Raw genomic sequence first — 16,651 nt, 5'->3', positions numbered from 1 at the left:
CCCTAGGACTTAGGCGTAATATGAACGGGTTATGTCAATGGTTTTGTGAATGAATTGGTAGTAAACGTCCGGTTACTTTTAAAACATCGTATCTCACTAAAGTATAATAATTTAATTTCTGTTCTAACGGTTACAAAGGTTTTATTCGCAAATTAGGTGCCGTAGAGTTGACTATGATTAAACCTTTACTTTCCGAAAAGTTAAAAGACAGGAAAAAGCTATGGTTGTTTCATTTACATACGGCGGCGGTGAAAGATCCATTAAGCTGTTAATTTATATTCCATGACGCATTGGTTACGACTGTAATGTTATGTAAATATGTTAATTAACATTTTACTGAGTGTGTAGGCTTGGTCCTGCTCAAGTCTTATGAATCAGCCTGTATATGATGAGGAAATTTTCAAATCAAACATGTTTATTTCGATGATGAACTCCAGATGTTGAACACCGCTATTCTTTTATTTTTATTTTCCGAGTTTAAACAAAATCCTTGTTATCATTTTCACTACTATCTTTTTACTTCGAAAAGAAGGAACATTTAAAGATATTAAATTAAACGCCTTAACGACCCATAAAAAGATTTCACGACAATCCTGGTTTATTGTCAAGCAATTGAAACCCGGTATTCTCGATGGGTAGATACCATTCTTTATCGCAAACTATAAAGATTCAAACGCGCTTAACCGTTTTATGTCAAATACTGTTTTTGTTTTTAAAAAGTGTTTGCGATTGTTTTGTTTGAATTTGTGGTATTTACACGTTTGTGGGCCTGTTCTATATAAATAAAATATTACATTTCAATACCTACTAATAAAACCTTAAGGAAACTATAAATTCATTATATTCAAAAACACAAACCCATAAATCAGTTATGGGTTTGTGTTTTTGAAAATTAATATTACATCTGTAATTTTAACTATAAAACTCCCGTGAGACTCAAACATATTAAATTATTTTAAACCGGGTCACTCACGTATTATTAAGTCGAATAGCTCGACATGTGTACCCGCCGCGCCCTCGACCAGTGAAGACGTGTCGTGTCTCCGTGAAGACGGTCCTCGTAAATTGGACATGTCGAGCTATTCAACTTAATAATACGTGAGTGACCCGGTTTAAAATAATTTAATATTACATCTGTAACTTTAAAATTAAATAAGTGTAGGTAAATATTTGAAGATATCACGGACAGTTGGTTTGTCTTAAATTTAGCAAGAATAATATCACAGGAATAAAAGGGTAGCCTCTATCATATTACTATGCTTTTATTAGTCGCTGATCATGCAAAATAGGACATGTAAACCTGGTGTATGGGCTGCTAGTGTCACATAATAATATAATTGGAGCATAATTGGAGTGAAGCATAGCAATATTATAGAGGCTACCCTTTTATTACGACAAATAAAAGCATAGTAATATTATATAGTCTGCCCTTTTATTCCTGCGATATTAATAGTCTGTTGATTGCTTGACATAATGATAACTCACAATGCATGCTGCCATTTCGTGACACTTTATTTTCACTATGTTCTTTTAATGTATGTCTATTGTCTGTGTGTTTACGAATAAAAACTATTCTATTCTATTCTACAATATTGCCGAAACTAAACACTATTAAAATGAAAATACTTTAACTAGGCCTGTGCCCAGCAGTAGGACGAGAAAAAGTACACACAAAAAATATTTACATATATGATTTATACCTAAACAAAAGATTCCTAAAAACTCACCAGTAAATCGCTCAACACTTCGCCGTTTTGCTTTTATTTATGACTGAGCATTAATTGACGATGAAATAAATTCATGGTTTTTTACACCCCGCACCGTTCCAAATGGCCCTCAAGCATGCGAGGGTTACAGTTGTGCATTTACATAGAAGAGTAGTTAGTTAGCCTATTCGAAACGTCAAAGGAAAGGTGCGGACTATGTTGGGGGTTAAAGCTCAAACAAATATTTCGTTCAGCCTTCTCAGTCCTGCAGTTAGACATGAGAAAAAAAAACCTGATACTGGAGCATTCCATGTAGTTGTCCACCGTTTTGCCGTACATTACAAACGCGAATTTTCGAATGATTTGTTGGTATAGGAGTTTCTGTTTCTCTGACAAATGTTCAGAAAAATGCACATAAAAATAACTGTCGGCTTAAAACGCCGATTGAAGTTGTAATACATGAAATAAAATGCGTTTGTATAGGACAGCCGGTGGAAATGCTCTTAATTGTATTTCTTAAATTAAACAAAACACACAAAGTGCGTGACTAAATTCAATCATTACATTTTCATCCCCCAAAACTTTCGTATGGGAAACAGAAATGAAAGGATGGGGCTCGGGAGGACGAATGGGAAGGGACACTAATGAATAATTAGAAGTATTCATTACTTTCCCATTCTTGTTCAGTATCTTTAGTAAACTTTTCTACTTGTCTGTCCTCGTGTTGTTCTTGAAAGAATTGATTGAACTTTTTGGATTCTAATTGTATTTACCTTCCGGTATCTATTCTATTCTCATGTGGGCGTTAGCGCCGGTCGAAACTGCTGACTGTTGTTACACCGAGCGTACAGTCGTGTACAGAATAGATTGTTGTGTATATATTTATTTAAATATTTATTTCAGATTAACTACTCCTATCTTGATTAGAGTAACGTGCATCGCTACATTTTTACATTAAAACCTTATTTTATATAGTATTTGCTCTACAGCGTAACTTTGTAAAAAAACCGGCCAAGCACGAGTCGGACTCGCGCACGAAGGGTTCCGTACCATTACTGAAAAAACAGCAAGAAAATCACGTTTGTTGTATGGGAGCTTGGCGCTCGATTTAAATATTTATATTATTCTGTTTTTAGTATTTGTTGTTATAGCGGCAACAGAAATACATCATCTGTGAAAATTTCAACTGTCTAGCTATCACGGTTCATGAGATACAGCCTAGTGACAGACAGACAGACGGACGGACAGACGGACAGCGGAGTCTTAGTAATAGGATCCCGTTTTTACCCTTTGGGTACGGAACCCTAAAAAAAATCTTATCCTAACAACACCTAGCAAAACATTGCATAATATAGCAAAGGTGACACGTGCAATATCCCGGAGCATGCACACCCGCTGCATATAAACAAACTTGTTTCATGACACGACTAATAACTAATAAGCCTCTTGCCTGATAAACTTCCAGAATGGCCGCCATTTGTTCCAAGTTCCGTTTAGTGATACTGCACGTCCAATTAATATCGTTGTCGTGTCTCTAAGGGTTACTTAGGAATTTTCCTTTCTTCTCACGGACTTAAGGACATCTTTTGATAACAAAATAGTGGCGGTTAAGGCACTTGTCTTATAATAAGGTAGCGTTGCGGTGCGTGATTTGCCTGACAGGGGATAATATTGATCAAGTTAGTCTTTCAACTTTGAAAAGTTGCGCTTTGATAAAAGTTACCTGAACAGCTTTTGAAAGTATTCAAATATACCTAAAGTTAAAAAGTCTACTGTTCTGCATGGTAGGTTTTAATTAATTGTACTGTATAACATTAGTATTTTGTTACTAACACTTCTATGGGTCATGCCCGAATTAAATGATTATTTAATTTTATTTTATTTTAATTTAAAAAATAACCAGCCAGCTGAATAATTTTTGTAGAAACTTAATTATTTTCAACGCTAAAAATAAATTCTCTCTTCAAAGATACCCAGTCAACCGCAGCAGAAGAAGAAAATAGGTAACAGCCGTAAAATGTTTTCATACAGCCAAAGACAAAGGTATAATTAAGACTGCCTCCATGAAAATAGCTTTTCCTTATTTATTATTGAAGACAGCCATTTATCTAAGTCTCAGATTCATATGTTCCATTCGGCACTTTGACTTTCACTGCGCTTCCATTTCTGTGACGCAACTTGGACTTGAAATAAATTAAAACACGGTTACCGGATAACATTAATTTTAACCGAAGAGCAAACCGTCTTATATAATTATGGAACGGAGACTGCTGATATCACAATACCAAATAATGGCGAGAGAGAGAGTAGTATTCTTTCGTAGTAAAATTTATTAGTCTCTGGTCCAACTGTATTTTCCGTATTGTTTTGCATCCCGAATGCAAGGCGTAGGTACCGCGTAAATTGTAAGAAACATTTTATTTCAAAGAATAGGAAACCAATTTCGTTCTTATGTATTTTGAGCAATGTTTCTTTTCAATTGTGGTTTGAAATACTTTTGCTATGAGTTTAAGGGGCTCTTAGAAGTATTAGAACTAATTAAATTATTTTCAGAAAATATTCCAATTTGTTTTTATTTCAAGTAGAAACACTATTATTTCAGTTTATAATTTGAGGGGCTAGTTTATTCGATTAAAGTAAGTAACGCAAAGGTGTGTATTCTTATAATAAAATTTTAGTCTTTCGTTTGCCTCTTTTAGACATCCTTAGTTACTTAAACGCTATTCCATATTATTTCTGACAAAAATATAAATGATTCGATGGATAGATTTGATAGTTCACTTTCTGCATTGTGTCCTACGTCAGTGATAATTTACCTTAAATAATTTAATCACTATAAAACATTAAAAACTGTAATAGATGTCATATATTAAAGAAAAATTATATATAGTAGTGTGACTACTTAAAAAAAAACATATCAAAATATTTAATAAAATAATTTGATTTGTTCCCAAACTTGTTGACTATAAAACATATTTATATAAGTACGGTTTTTACTCACTATTATTTTTAAAATAATAGTAAGTAAAAACCGTACTCATCTAAATATTTTGAAATATGTCTCATGATAGTTTAAGTTCGACTATAAAACATATTCGCTGTTTAATAATAATAATGTAAGCCTATAATGTACGTCCCACTGCTGGGCGCAGGCCTCCTCTTATGCGCGAGAGGGCTTCGAGTTATAGTCCCCACGCTAGCTAATGCGGATTGGGGACTTCACATACACCTTTGAGTTTCTTCGCAGATGTATGCAGGTTTCCTCGCGATGTTTTCTTTCACCTAAAACCTAGTGGTAAAAATCAAATGATATTTCGTACATAAGTTTCTTTAAAGTCATTGGTACAAGCCAGGATTGAATTGAACCCGCGACCTCTGGATTAAAAGCCAGACGTCATATCCACTCGACCACCACCGTCTATTCGCTGTTTATTTCTATGAAATTGTGTGACTCATCAAAACAACTATTAATTTTAGACATTGAAATAATTGCCTTAATTGATTCTCTTTAGTAAAGGCCTACTATGTATCCGAAGAAATATCCCGACTATTAGATTTAATTAATTTACAGGCCTTTGGTGTAGCGATTTCGACGAAAATATGCCGGCATCAATTTATAAGTATACCAAACAAATTGACTTCAATAAATTCATCATTCTTATTACCTACTATTAAAATTCCTAGTAAATGTCATAATGTAGCTACGGTAAGAATTATGCTGTCTATTTTAATTTATTAGCTTTATTTGTTTAGTTTTATTTGTCTAGGTGTACACGTATAAATTGTACAGAAGTATTATTTAGGATGGAAGAACAACATTGAGTAAATACGTAATATTTTTATGATTATTATTGCAATTATACAAAAAAATATGGCTTGCTGCTAGTTGATGTCGCAAATCCACATCAATAAATAAATAAATAAATATTATAGGACATTCTTACACAGATTGACGAAGTCCTACAGTAAGCTCAAGAAGGCTTGTGTTGTGGGTACTTAGACAACGACGTATATAATATACAAATACATAAATACATAGGAAACACCCAAGACTCAGGAACAAATATCTGTGCTCATCACAAAAATAAATGCCCTTACCGGGATTCGACCCAGGACCATCGGCTTCACAGGCAGGGTCACTACCCACTAGGCCAGACCGGTCGTCAAAACCCAGCACGCATCTGCGTCTAATGCATCTGCATTAGACGCAGCCCTCGTATTAACTATTAACACAAATCATAACTTAGCCTTATAAAAATTTCGATTATTGCAAAACCACAGCCTAAATTAGAGCCTAAAGCTAAGGAGTCGGGCCCCGGCAGCGGGCACGGCGATATTATTTAGATAGTTGCCATAACCGGAAACAGGCAGTTGAGGCAGTTCTAGATTCAAAACTTACGTCCGACACTGTATTTCCCCGCCAGATGCTAATGACGGGAGCCATTAATGCGTTATCACTTCCGCGAGCACGGGCTTGCGCAACTGCACCATTAATTTTACACCCGAATTAGTGGCATAGTCACTCTGATAATTTTAGACATGTCTGAATAAATCTGAAAAAGATAGATAGGTAGGTTAAAAGTTAAAGGAAATGCTATCGCGGCTACGCGGTTTATTTTTCAATGTATAGTTATCTGTCGCTATTTTTGCAAGTCAGTATAAAAAATAATGTTTCTATTACCCTATCAATACTAATGAAATAAATTGAAGTCAGCTTCATAATGTTGTAACATGGCAAACTTGTATAGTGAAGCCACCGCGCGCACTGGCCGGTTGTAAAAAAAACTAAGCCATTCGCCCGTCTTTTATTTTTCTCATCAATTTTCTCTTGGAATTTTGTTGCAAATAGCACAACTCTGATTTTATTTCTTTAATGTGACTCAATGCTCATGATTTGTGTTAAAAGTTAATACGAGGGCTGCGTCTAATGCAGGTAAAATTTGTGTAATTGTATATATAGTATTAAGTTTCTGTTTATGTTTAAATAAAACCTAATCCAAGTCTTATTTATACGTTGGTTCTTGTAACTGTACGGTATACTGGTTCTTGTAACTGAATGAGGCGTGGAATGGACGATTGTTGCAGCCTTTTCTTTTGGTTTAAAACTGGAGACGCATAATTGAAGCTACTTATTTTCTGGATATTTACTCCTGACGTTTTTATCTGCTTGCGCTTGGTGAGTCCGCGTAGCTCACAGTAGCACCCGCTGCCGGAATTCATAGTTCGGCTTGACGAAGATTGGAATTCGAGAACGTTAAGGTCAGTGACGATATTTTATTGTTTTAGACTCGTGTACTGACAGAAATTAGTTTAATTTACTGTACATATTTTTAATATTATATTGTTTTACTATAAGAACCTAGTTTTTTATTTTCTACCGCTCTAGTTAGACGGCTACTATGTTTATATTACATCAGCTACATAATGTATGAAACATGATGTTTTTTTTTACCGTAAAACCATCCAACTAATAGTAGTTGGGTGGTTTTGGACTGGACCATGGAGTCACTGACAGTGTCAACACTGACAATACGCTGACGTCCACGTAACTTACTTTCTATGCATCTCGCTCGTACTGACATATTAGTGCAAACGAAATGTATAGATAGTAAATTATAAGTAAGTAATTTCACTGTTAGTGACTCGTGGTACGGGTACAGTACACTATGGTTCACAAGTTCAACACGTAGCTATATGTCAATACTATTTTTTTACCTAAGTTTTATTCTTCTTTTTGTGAAAATTGACGAAGATATTTCAGGTAGTTTTGGATCATAGTTGGGAGCTTTTGGACTGCAGTTGGATGGCTTTACGGTACTTAATTTTGTTACAATAATTACTAAATTCTTAGCTTTACAAAGGTAAATATAATTATAATTAAGTATAAAAGACTTTCGCTCAAGACTTCTTCTTCGATATATTAGTTACAAGTCAGTCCCCAGCAGAGCTTTACAAACTTAATAATTACAGTAATGGGATTGTGATCGTTCAAGATCTCGCTAATATCATTTCTTTTGTAAATTTGTTGCAATATTCTATAGGATTATCCACGAACACGGAGTTTGCCTCTGCTGCAATGTCTTCTGCAGACTTCTTTAATATAGTCGCAAAGTCATGAGTATCAGCCATTTTCTTGATGTTGTCACATATAAGCAGGAGTGGACGTCGTATCCTAGAAAAAAAATATGTATAAATATATCTGTCTTTTTTAGGGTTCCGTACCCAAAGGGTAAAAACGGGACCCTATCACTAAGACTCCGCTGTCCGTCTGTCCATCTGTCTGTCTGTCACCAGGCTGTATCTCATGAACCGTGATAGCTAGACAGTTGAAATTTTCTCAGATGATGTATGTCTGTTGCCGCTATAACAACAAATACTAAAAAGTACGTAACCCTCGGTGCGCGAGTCTGAGTCGCACTTAGCCGGTTTTTTTCTATTCATCGATAAAAAAAATGAAACAACATCACACAATAACCAGTGTAAGGAATGATATTTATTGGGCTTTAAGGCAAAGAGTAGTTAACGGATTTAGTTAGGATTTATAAATTATAACTTATAAACTAAATAATTTTTTAAACATTATTTAATGTTTTGGAAATCGGTATAAATTGAGAAATGAGAAAGACATCGATTTTCCGTACTTTCATAAAATCGTTCCCTAATTGCGTAAAATTAGAGCGGAGAGGGTACGTAGTTTATCTCTAGAGCGAGAGAGGCTATCCGCCTCTTTCTTATTAATATAATAGTTAGGAAAGGACGGGTAGCCTGTCTCATGCGATAAACTGTGCTCGCGGAGCACTTGCACTCGTGGTCAGGCTGCAGTAATGGCAAAAGGACGTGCATGCAAATATCCACCTGAAGTAGCAGAGGGGAGCAGCAAGTTGAGTGACACTTTCCACTTCATTCAGAAGTGAAAGTGCAAAAACAAGTACAATGGTTCCTGCCAGACGAATCCGGATACCTTCAATAATTTATTGGTCTCTTTCTCATAACCGTCATGGTAACAGTGATACAGTCGTCGTTAACATGCGTTTAGTTTTCCACTTTTGGCCCTAGTTGAATGTTATCACATTGGAATATACTGAAAAATGTGTAAAATACGCAATAGTTACTGATTATTTCTGTTTGTAAACAGCGCTAATGTAAAGGCCAGCCACACTTATCCCGCAGACACACTTACCCGAATAACCTTACGTAATTCTAGTATGGATTTAGCTCGTATTAAAATTGTTGTTGTAAAACTCACATAGATTGATGTTCCATAGTTGGTATGTGAAATCCCAAAACATCTTGATGTCCTTCCAATGATATAGAAATAAGCCGGAGTCCATTTTCAGAGGATATTATCCGATTGGCCTGTAAACAATTAGAATTAAGTATAACTGTTTACAACGCATTCTACTTTTGATCGCTCTGGAAGAACTTAAAGTAACTTAAATGTTTTTTAAGGACAGACAATAGGAAAGTTTTAAATACAACCGCTTAATGAATTACATGGGTGTTGATAAATAACCGGGACTTTTAAATATTGTGTAAAATAATGAAATATTTTTAACAGTATTTGGATTTTACCTCGGTAATGTATATTTTAGGTTTGGTGAGCAGTGTTGGATTTACATTGTCAGTCAAGTGACGCAAAATAATCGATTCTGATAATCGGCCGTCCAGCGCCGATAACTGTCCCGTTGTGCCGTCAAATGTGAGAACAACCACGATAACCGCACCGTACTCGGTAAAGTTTTGCTGAAAAACTGTAAAATAAATCAAATAAATACAACGAAAATCACAGAACCAGTTAATAAGGTTATACCATATTATAGTATTCCGTGGAAAAAATATTCATTAGTAGGTACGCCCTTGTGGTCTATCCCAATGAAGCTTGAATGAGTACCTATGTACTGAAAAATACTGCAGTAAAAGGACTGGTAGGCGAGAGATTTATGCAGTTTTTTTTATCACACTTGCTCATAAAGATTGAGATTTCACGCAGGTTTAAAACCTCTTACCGCATGGGATATAAAAGTATTTGTTCAAATTTGAACTTTAAAACTTGTCAATAGAGTTGAATTTAAAAATTCCATGGATTCGAATACACCTAAGGATTAACGGGAGAAATAGGAAAAAAAACACTAGGAAGAAAAAAAGTTTTTAATTATGTCACTAAGTCATATGAACTAAAAAGATTATAAGTCTAACATGACGTATTTTTTTTTAAATACTCTTTATTTACATACAAGATATATACAGTGGTACTACGTAAACGAAATTAATAACATGTATTTAAAATCACTCTATGAATTATAGGTAGCCTTATATTTTAAAAATACTAATGTTTATTATTTAGTTTTTTTTTGGTTTGAATATTTTTTAATATGCAATAATTAAATCGTGGCTTTATGTCGAATAGGTTTCTGGCTTTCATGTATTTTCGTCAAACAATAAACAAATTGGCGACCGATATCTGTAATTTTACCGTATTTAATAAATAAAGTAAATATTAGGGGACATCTTACACAGATCAACCTAGCCCCAAACTAAGCAAAGCTTGTGGGTGCAGCTAGGCAACGATATCCATAATTTTATAAATAAATACATACTTATATACATAGAAAACACCCATGACTCAGGAAAAAACATTTGTGTTCATCACACAAATAGGTAAATGCCCTTACCGGGATTCGAACCCAGGACCATCGGCTTCACAGACAGGGTCACTACGCACTAGGGCAGACCGGTCGTCAAACAACACAAGCGTGATGGCAAACCTCGTGTGTAACACGGGAGTAAGAACATTGTAAACTCGAGTGATAAAAAATACTTGCACTTGTATGTGGTTTTTAGGGTTCCGTACCCAAAGGGTAAAAACGGGACCCTATTACTAAGACTCCGCTGTCCGTCTGTCCGCCTGTCACCAGGCTGTATCTGATGAACCGTGATAGCTAGACAGTTGAAATTTTCACAGATGATGTATTTCTGTTGCCGCTATAACAACAAATACTAAAAACATAATAATATAAATATTTAAATGGGGCTCCCATACAACAAACGTGTTTTTTTTGCTGTTTTTTTCCGTAATGGTACGGAACCCTTCGTGTGCGAGTCCGACTCGCACTTGGCCGGTTTTTTAAACTACAGACGAAGGTTTCAATTCCAAGTCGACCAATCAGCATTATTTCCTAATTCCTTATTCCTATTACTGTAGCAAACGTGTTTTGCAATATATTTGGCTACTTTAGCGGTCACTAGGTACCTATTCGTTACAACTGACTGACTTCATGCATCTAGCATGGGGATCATTTTGCCAATGTATGTAGTAATATTTAGTTTTTTGTACAATGGGGTAGGCCTACCAACACTACATTAGGACTTACATTGGTGATGATCGTAATGAGAACTGCATGCCTACTACTTAATAGTTTCCATACAGGTTACAGCTATGTGAGATACAGTCTGCCTGAGTCAGCTCTGTGTGTGTGTTTATGTTTATAGTGACAATAAAATGCTGGGTTAGTGTTTTTAGAGGAAGTACCCATAGTCCAACAACATTTATTTCTAAGAAAGGTTTATTTTTTAACTTTTATCATAATATATTTAAATTAATATCATAATATATTTATTTTCTATATTTAGTTTTTAATTTGTATTGTTTTAGTTTTAGCTTGTCTAGGTTTAATTAGTAATAAGTAGTTTTAAGTTTTTTTTTGTATATATTGTACTTTATTAATGTGTGTTTACTTATATAATAAATTATAAACTGAAATAGACAACTAATAATAATTATAATTTATATACGAGTATATAGTAGTGTGTTACATAAAATAGTAAAAATATTACATAAAATAGTTTGATGTGTTCCCTAGTTGGATAATATATTTAAGTCATTAATCGCACTCTCTTACTAACTTCCATCATAAATTAATACATTCACTAGCAGCACGAGCTAGGCGATACGCGGTAGCCGCTAAGACGGTTTTTCCCGTTTGTAGCGAAAGGCGCTTACAAACAGAGAACCTGCCTAATAGCGGGTCGCTGCCATTTAAAGTGTGAGACGATGGTTCCTAATAATTTATAACAGTATACTTACATTCCTGACACTTATTCTCGATTTCACTACAAGTGAGATCTATGTGTGTGTTCGCTTCGAAACGAAAACCGGCAAGGACATCCAGGATAACATTTATATCTTGAGTCGTCGTTTCTTCTACTCTGCTACTCCCCGGTGGCTCGCTTTTCATTTGCACGAACATCAACAAGGCGTTCTTTTGAAATCTGTAACGTTAAAAATTGTTTTCACCACACCAGCTCGGAAAGGCTCTCTTTGTACTTCAAAAACTGATAAGAAAGTTGCATTCTATCCACATTTGAGGCAGAGTAATCTGGTGCAAATTTTGAGCTGTTTGCTCATGTTGGTTGATAGAAGTGACTTTTAAGTTATAGTTTTGAATGATAAATATTTAATAACGTTCATTTGGATATGATTTGGTTTCATTATGTTTGATATTTTATAGTTGATATTTTCCTCGCGTTGGTGAGGTGAAAGATGTTGTGTTGCACTCGGTGGCAAAATTTGTTTAACCCTCGTGCCTTGAAACCCTCGCAACGCTTAAGATTCCAATTTTCGAACCACTCGCTACGCTCGTGGCTCAATTTTGGAATCTTTCGCTTGCTCGGGTATCAATATTAGCACGAGCGGTTAAACAACAACTTTGCCCCCTTGTAAAACAAATAACTAATTACTGGGTAAGTTGAAAAAATAAAAATCCTCAATACAAAAGTTGTAAAGTATGATACGGATTTTTCGGCGACCAAGTTCCACTTTTAATTTTTTTCTTTAATGTGAAATGTTTATTTACCTATCCAATTCATAAGTGATTCTGGATCTAGTAGTTATTCGAGAAACACCAGTGGCTTCATCTTCATTTGTATCACTCTCACTGTTAGTTTCATTTCCGGCCATTCTTGATGTAGAAGGTTTAGGCCTACCATCTCGATAAGGAAGTGCAAAACTTCCTTTATCGATAGCTGGACCACCAGTTACTTCACTTAAAGTTTTCACTACTGTTTTTGCTTATTGATGATAATATCGGAATTGTTAGGATTATAGATAACGTGCTTCTGACCGTGGTTTGTTGCAAATTGACCACAGGAAATCGGATGTATACTGCAAATATGCGTAACTTAGGGTAAAAGGGCTAGCATGGAATGTTCATTTCAAAAGTTTACACAAGTGGTGTGTGCCTTTAGTTTTAGATATTAAAACTCAAATGCGAACCTAATAATGTAAGACTGTAACCGCTGTTAGCAAACCTAAATAAATAAAATAAAAATACATTAATTATAATTGAAGCCATCATAAAAACACAAACTATCCATAGTAAATGTGTAATAGGTATACCAAAATATACCTATTAAACTTTTAGTAATGTCTAGTCTCACTAACTGAGACTATCATAGAATCCTTGATAAAATGTAATTTACTGATTTAAACTAACACGATTTTCACTCAAAATGAGTGACAGAAGATTTCGTCTTCGTGGAATCCAGTAATTAGCAAATTTAAGGGGGAAAAAACATCCCGCCACATACCATTGGATGTCGTGAGTGTTGTGTATAGGCAAAGTGACAACCCTAGCGTACAAGTTAATAATCAAGATCAAGTGCGGGTAGTTCGCAAAACCCGCGCAGCAAGAAGATGTTGATACAATTCCTCGCCAGTCTGCCTGTGACCACGAACGTAACGTCTCGTTCGAAACGTCAGGCCATAAATAAACGTAAGTTTGTACGCGATTAAGTCCCGTATTAGTTTTAAATTAAAATGTAATTTACCTGTCTAGCTCATAAGTGTATCTTGCTCTAGTTGTCACTTCAACAACAGCTGTAGATCCACTTGCTTCATCAAGCCTCTCACTATCACTATCAGATTCACTGGACCCTTCACCTGGGCTATTTCCAGATGTACTAGGTGGACTGAGAACACTCCACCACCCGCTATGATGATCAGGAACAGCACTTCCACCGCCTACAGACCTAGTAACAGGCGGAGTTGCTTCAACTATTTTCTTCCCAACAGTTTTAGCTACACTTTTCACTGTTTCAAACCACGACATGGTTGTTAACGTCAATGCTTATATCTATATTTTATTATATAAATTATAAGGAAGTATTATACTATAACAATGTGCTAGATAACGTGGCTCTCTGAACGTTATTTGTCACCAAATGATCACTTAAAGCTGAATATCTAATGCAAGCGATGGTACAGGTCTAGCATAGTCTAGTAATTCAAAGGGGCTCACTGATTATAAACCCGCCGGACGATATCAGCCTGTCAGTTGTTCGGAACTGTCAACTTTTTGTTCTAACTGACAAACTGACGTTGTTTGGCGAACTGATAATCAGTGGGCCCCTTAATAAATAAATCTTTAAATAATAATAATAAAACTGGCCAAGTGCGAGTCGGACTCGTCCACCGAGGGTTCCGTACTTTTTAGTATTTGTTGTTATAGCGGCAACAGAAATACATCATCTGTGAAAATTTCAACTGTCTAGCTATCACGGTTCATGAGGCCTGGTGACAAATAGACGGACAGACGGACAGACAGAATCTTGTGCAATCTTAGTAATGGGGTCCCGTTTTTACCTTTTGGGTACGGAACCCTAAAAATTAACTAAGCGTGTATAATCCTCAGTATGCCATTAAATAATAAATAATGAATGAATAAGACTAGGTGAATGAATGAACACTTGAGTTAAGTAGGTATACCACAGTTATAATAAATTACACTGAACATTTACTGGTTTACAGTGTTCTCTTTGCCCGCTTATAATGAGGTAACATACCATTCATAACTTCGTAGGTAGATTCAATTAAAAACCTACACCTGCAGTTTCGGAATTCTGAAGAATATTATAATATTTTTGCTAAAAAAACAGTTCTATATAGGTAAAATAGGTAAAAGAAATAACTCATTTAAAATTATATTTATAATATTATTGTCAAAATTGACAATAAACAACCTAGTTTCCACACAAACAGGTAGGTTTATAAAGTAATTATATTTAAACCTATAGGGTTTCATAAATTGAAATTATCATCATGCTAATGCGTCTACAAGTCGGCAAAACTTGATAAGGGCCACCATGTTTGTTGCCGTCTCGCTCTGTCTGCGGAAATGCAAGATAGCAACAACAAAAGAAGGCCAATTCAATTGTACATTTTGATATCAAAATGATAAGATAAGATAATATAATATTTTTTGTATAACTGTGTACAGAGATGTTGGCAATAATACATTTAGGATGCAACAGTTTGTCCATCACGGACGTACAATATACTTAAGACTAACCTATAACTAAATAACAAAATTAATACATGCATGCACTATTGTCATAAGCGTCAAATTCTTTCATGCTGTAGAACACTACTAATAAGCCATTTTTTTAGAATAGTTTTAAATTGTTTGCATTCGACTGACTTTATTTCAACAGGCAACTTGTTAAAAACTTTTATTGCTGCAATGTAGGCACTTTTATCCATAAGTTTATTGTTCACCTTTGGGATACGATAATTATATTTATATTGCACGCGCAAGTTATCATTAATTGAGGACAGTTTTGTGAAATACTCTCCATTGCGCTTTACAAAGAGGCAAAGCTCGAGTATGTAGATTCCAGTTAGAGTCAAAAGCTGCTTTTCCTTGAAAACATTTCTAAGTGAGTGACGGTGGTGCAAGTGAAACATGTTTCGTAAGCATCTTTTTGTAACCTGAATGTAGTAAGAACATCAACAGAGTCACCCCAATTAATTATGCCATAAGTGAGTTGTGAATGTACATTTCCATAGTATGCGCTCTTAACTACATTTTCTGAACATGTTTCAGAGAGTATAGATAAGGCATAAGCTGCTTTTGCAATTTTACAGTTTAAATCAGCAATGTGAGACTTCCAATTGAGATGAGAATCTATTGTAATTCCTAGGAATTTAGCACTGTCCAGTTGTTCTATTGGCACCGCTTCTTGTGTTACGGTGATAGACATAGGTGATGTGATTTTGCTATCGTTCGCGCCTGCATTTCGCTCGCACTTATACATATGTATTGGCGCGAGCAAGATGCATGAGCAAAAAATAACAAAAATACATAATTTTGACTTCTAAAATGTAAGTTTGATTTGGCCTCAAGGTATCCTCCGCTTAGACACATGGAATAACTAACAAATCATAGAGGTATTTGGTTTTGCGGTTGGTAAATAAGAAGTTATTACAGTAATAATAAAAAAAATGTTATGTCAGACGGACTTTATATAATTCGCGTATTACCCGTGGTCCTACTGATTTGCACCACAGTGGGTCTACGGGTATTTTTTTTCCCGTAGACCCACTGTTCTAATCAGTGTTTCCCAGTGGGTCTACAGGTAATTTATTTTAACCATGGTCCCACTGCACTGTTTATTCTCCAAAGTATAATGTTTTCACGGACGTCACACTAAATCAATAGGTAGGTAGGTTAGGTTCGGTAGCTTCAGATGCCCGAAGGGCAAACAGCCCAGAAATAAGTAAGTTGTGAAGGAAAATGATTTTTGAAAAGAAACAGTGCGGTGGGACCATGGGTAAAATAAATTACCCGTAGATCCCTGTTTAGAACGGTGGGACAGCGGGTAAATAAAATACCCGTGGAGCCACTGTGGTACAAAGTAGTGGGCAGTTAACAAATCTTAAGAGTCACACGAACCTAGCCAGTAGTCACCGCCATACAATCGAATTTACGTATGCTCTAACTTTTTAAAACCACATTTTGAAATAACATGTAATTTGACATAAACATTCACATTATATCTACCTATATCTGGTACTTGCTAAAATTGTAATACGAATAAATTAGAGCTAATAAAAGTTTTACATGCAAAACTTAAGTACACTCGCTCTATTCGCGCTATGATGCTAATTA

General features: G+C 35.3%; 1 protein-coding gene across 1 annotated transcript; it reads right to left on the bottom strand.

The window, feature by feature from the left end:
• Positions 1-7,679: 7,679 nt before the first annotated feature.
• Positions 7,680-13,844, bottom strand: LOC134745237 (uncharacterized). The gene is made up of 5 exons (XM_063679231.1): positions 13,533-13,844; positions 11,791-11,975; positions 9,279-9,457; positions 8,953-9,062; positions 7,680-7,878 (listed from the first exon to the last, which is right to left on the bottom strand). The coding sequence occupies exons 1-5, from the start codon at positions 13,811-13,813 to the stop codon at positions 7,695-7,697; spliced, it is 939 nt and encodes a 312-aa protein (XP_063535301.1). The 5' UTR covers positions 13,814-13,844; the 3' UTR covers positions 7,680-7,694.
• Between the last annotated feature and the right edge of the window lie 2,807 nt (positions 13,845-16,651).

Source organism: Cydia strobilella, chromosome 11 (assembly GCF_947568885.1).
Source record: "Cydia strobilella chromosome 11, ilCydStro3.1, whole genome shotgun sequence".
NCBI classification, from domain to species: domain Eukaryota; kingdom Metazoa; phylum Arthropoda; class Insecta; order Lepidoptera; family Tortricidae; genus Cydia; species Cydia strobilella.
This window is presented reverse-complemented; position numbering and strand designations above follow the sequence as displayed.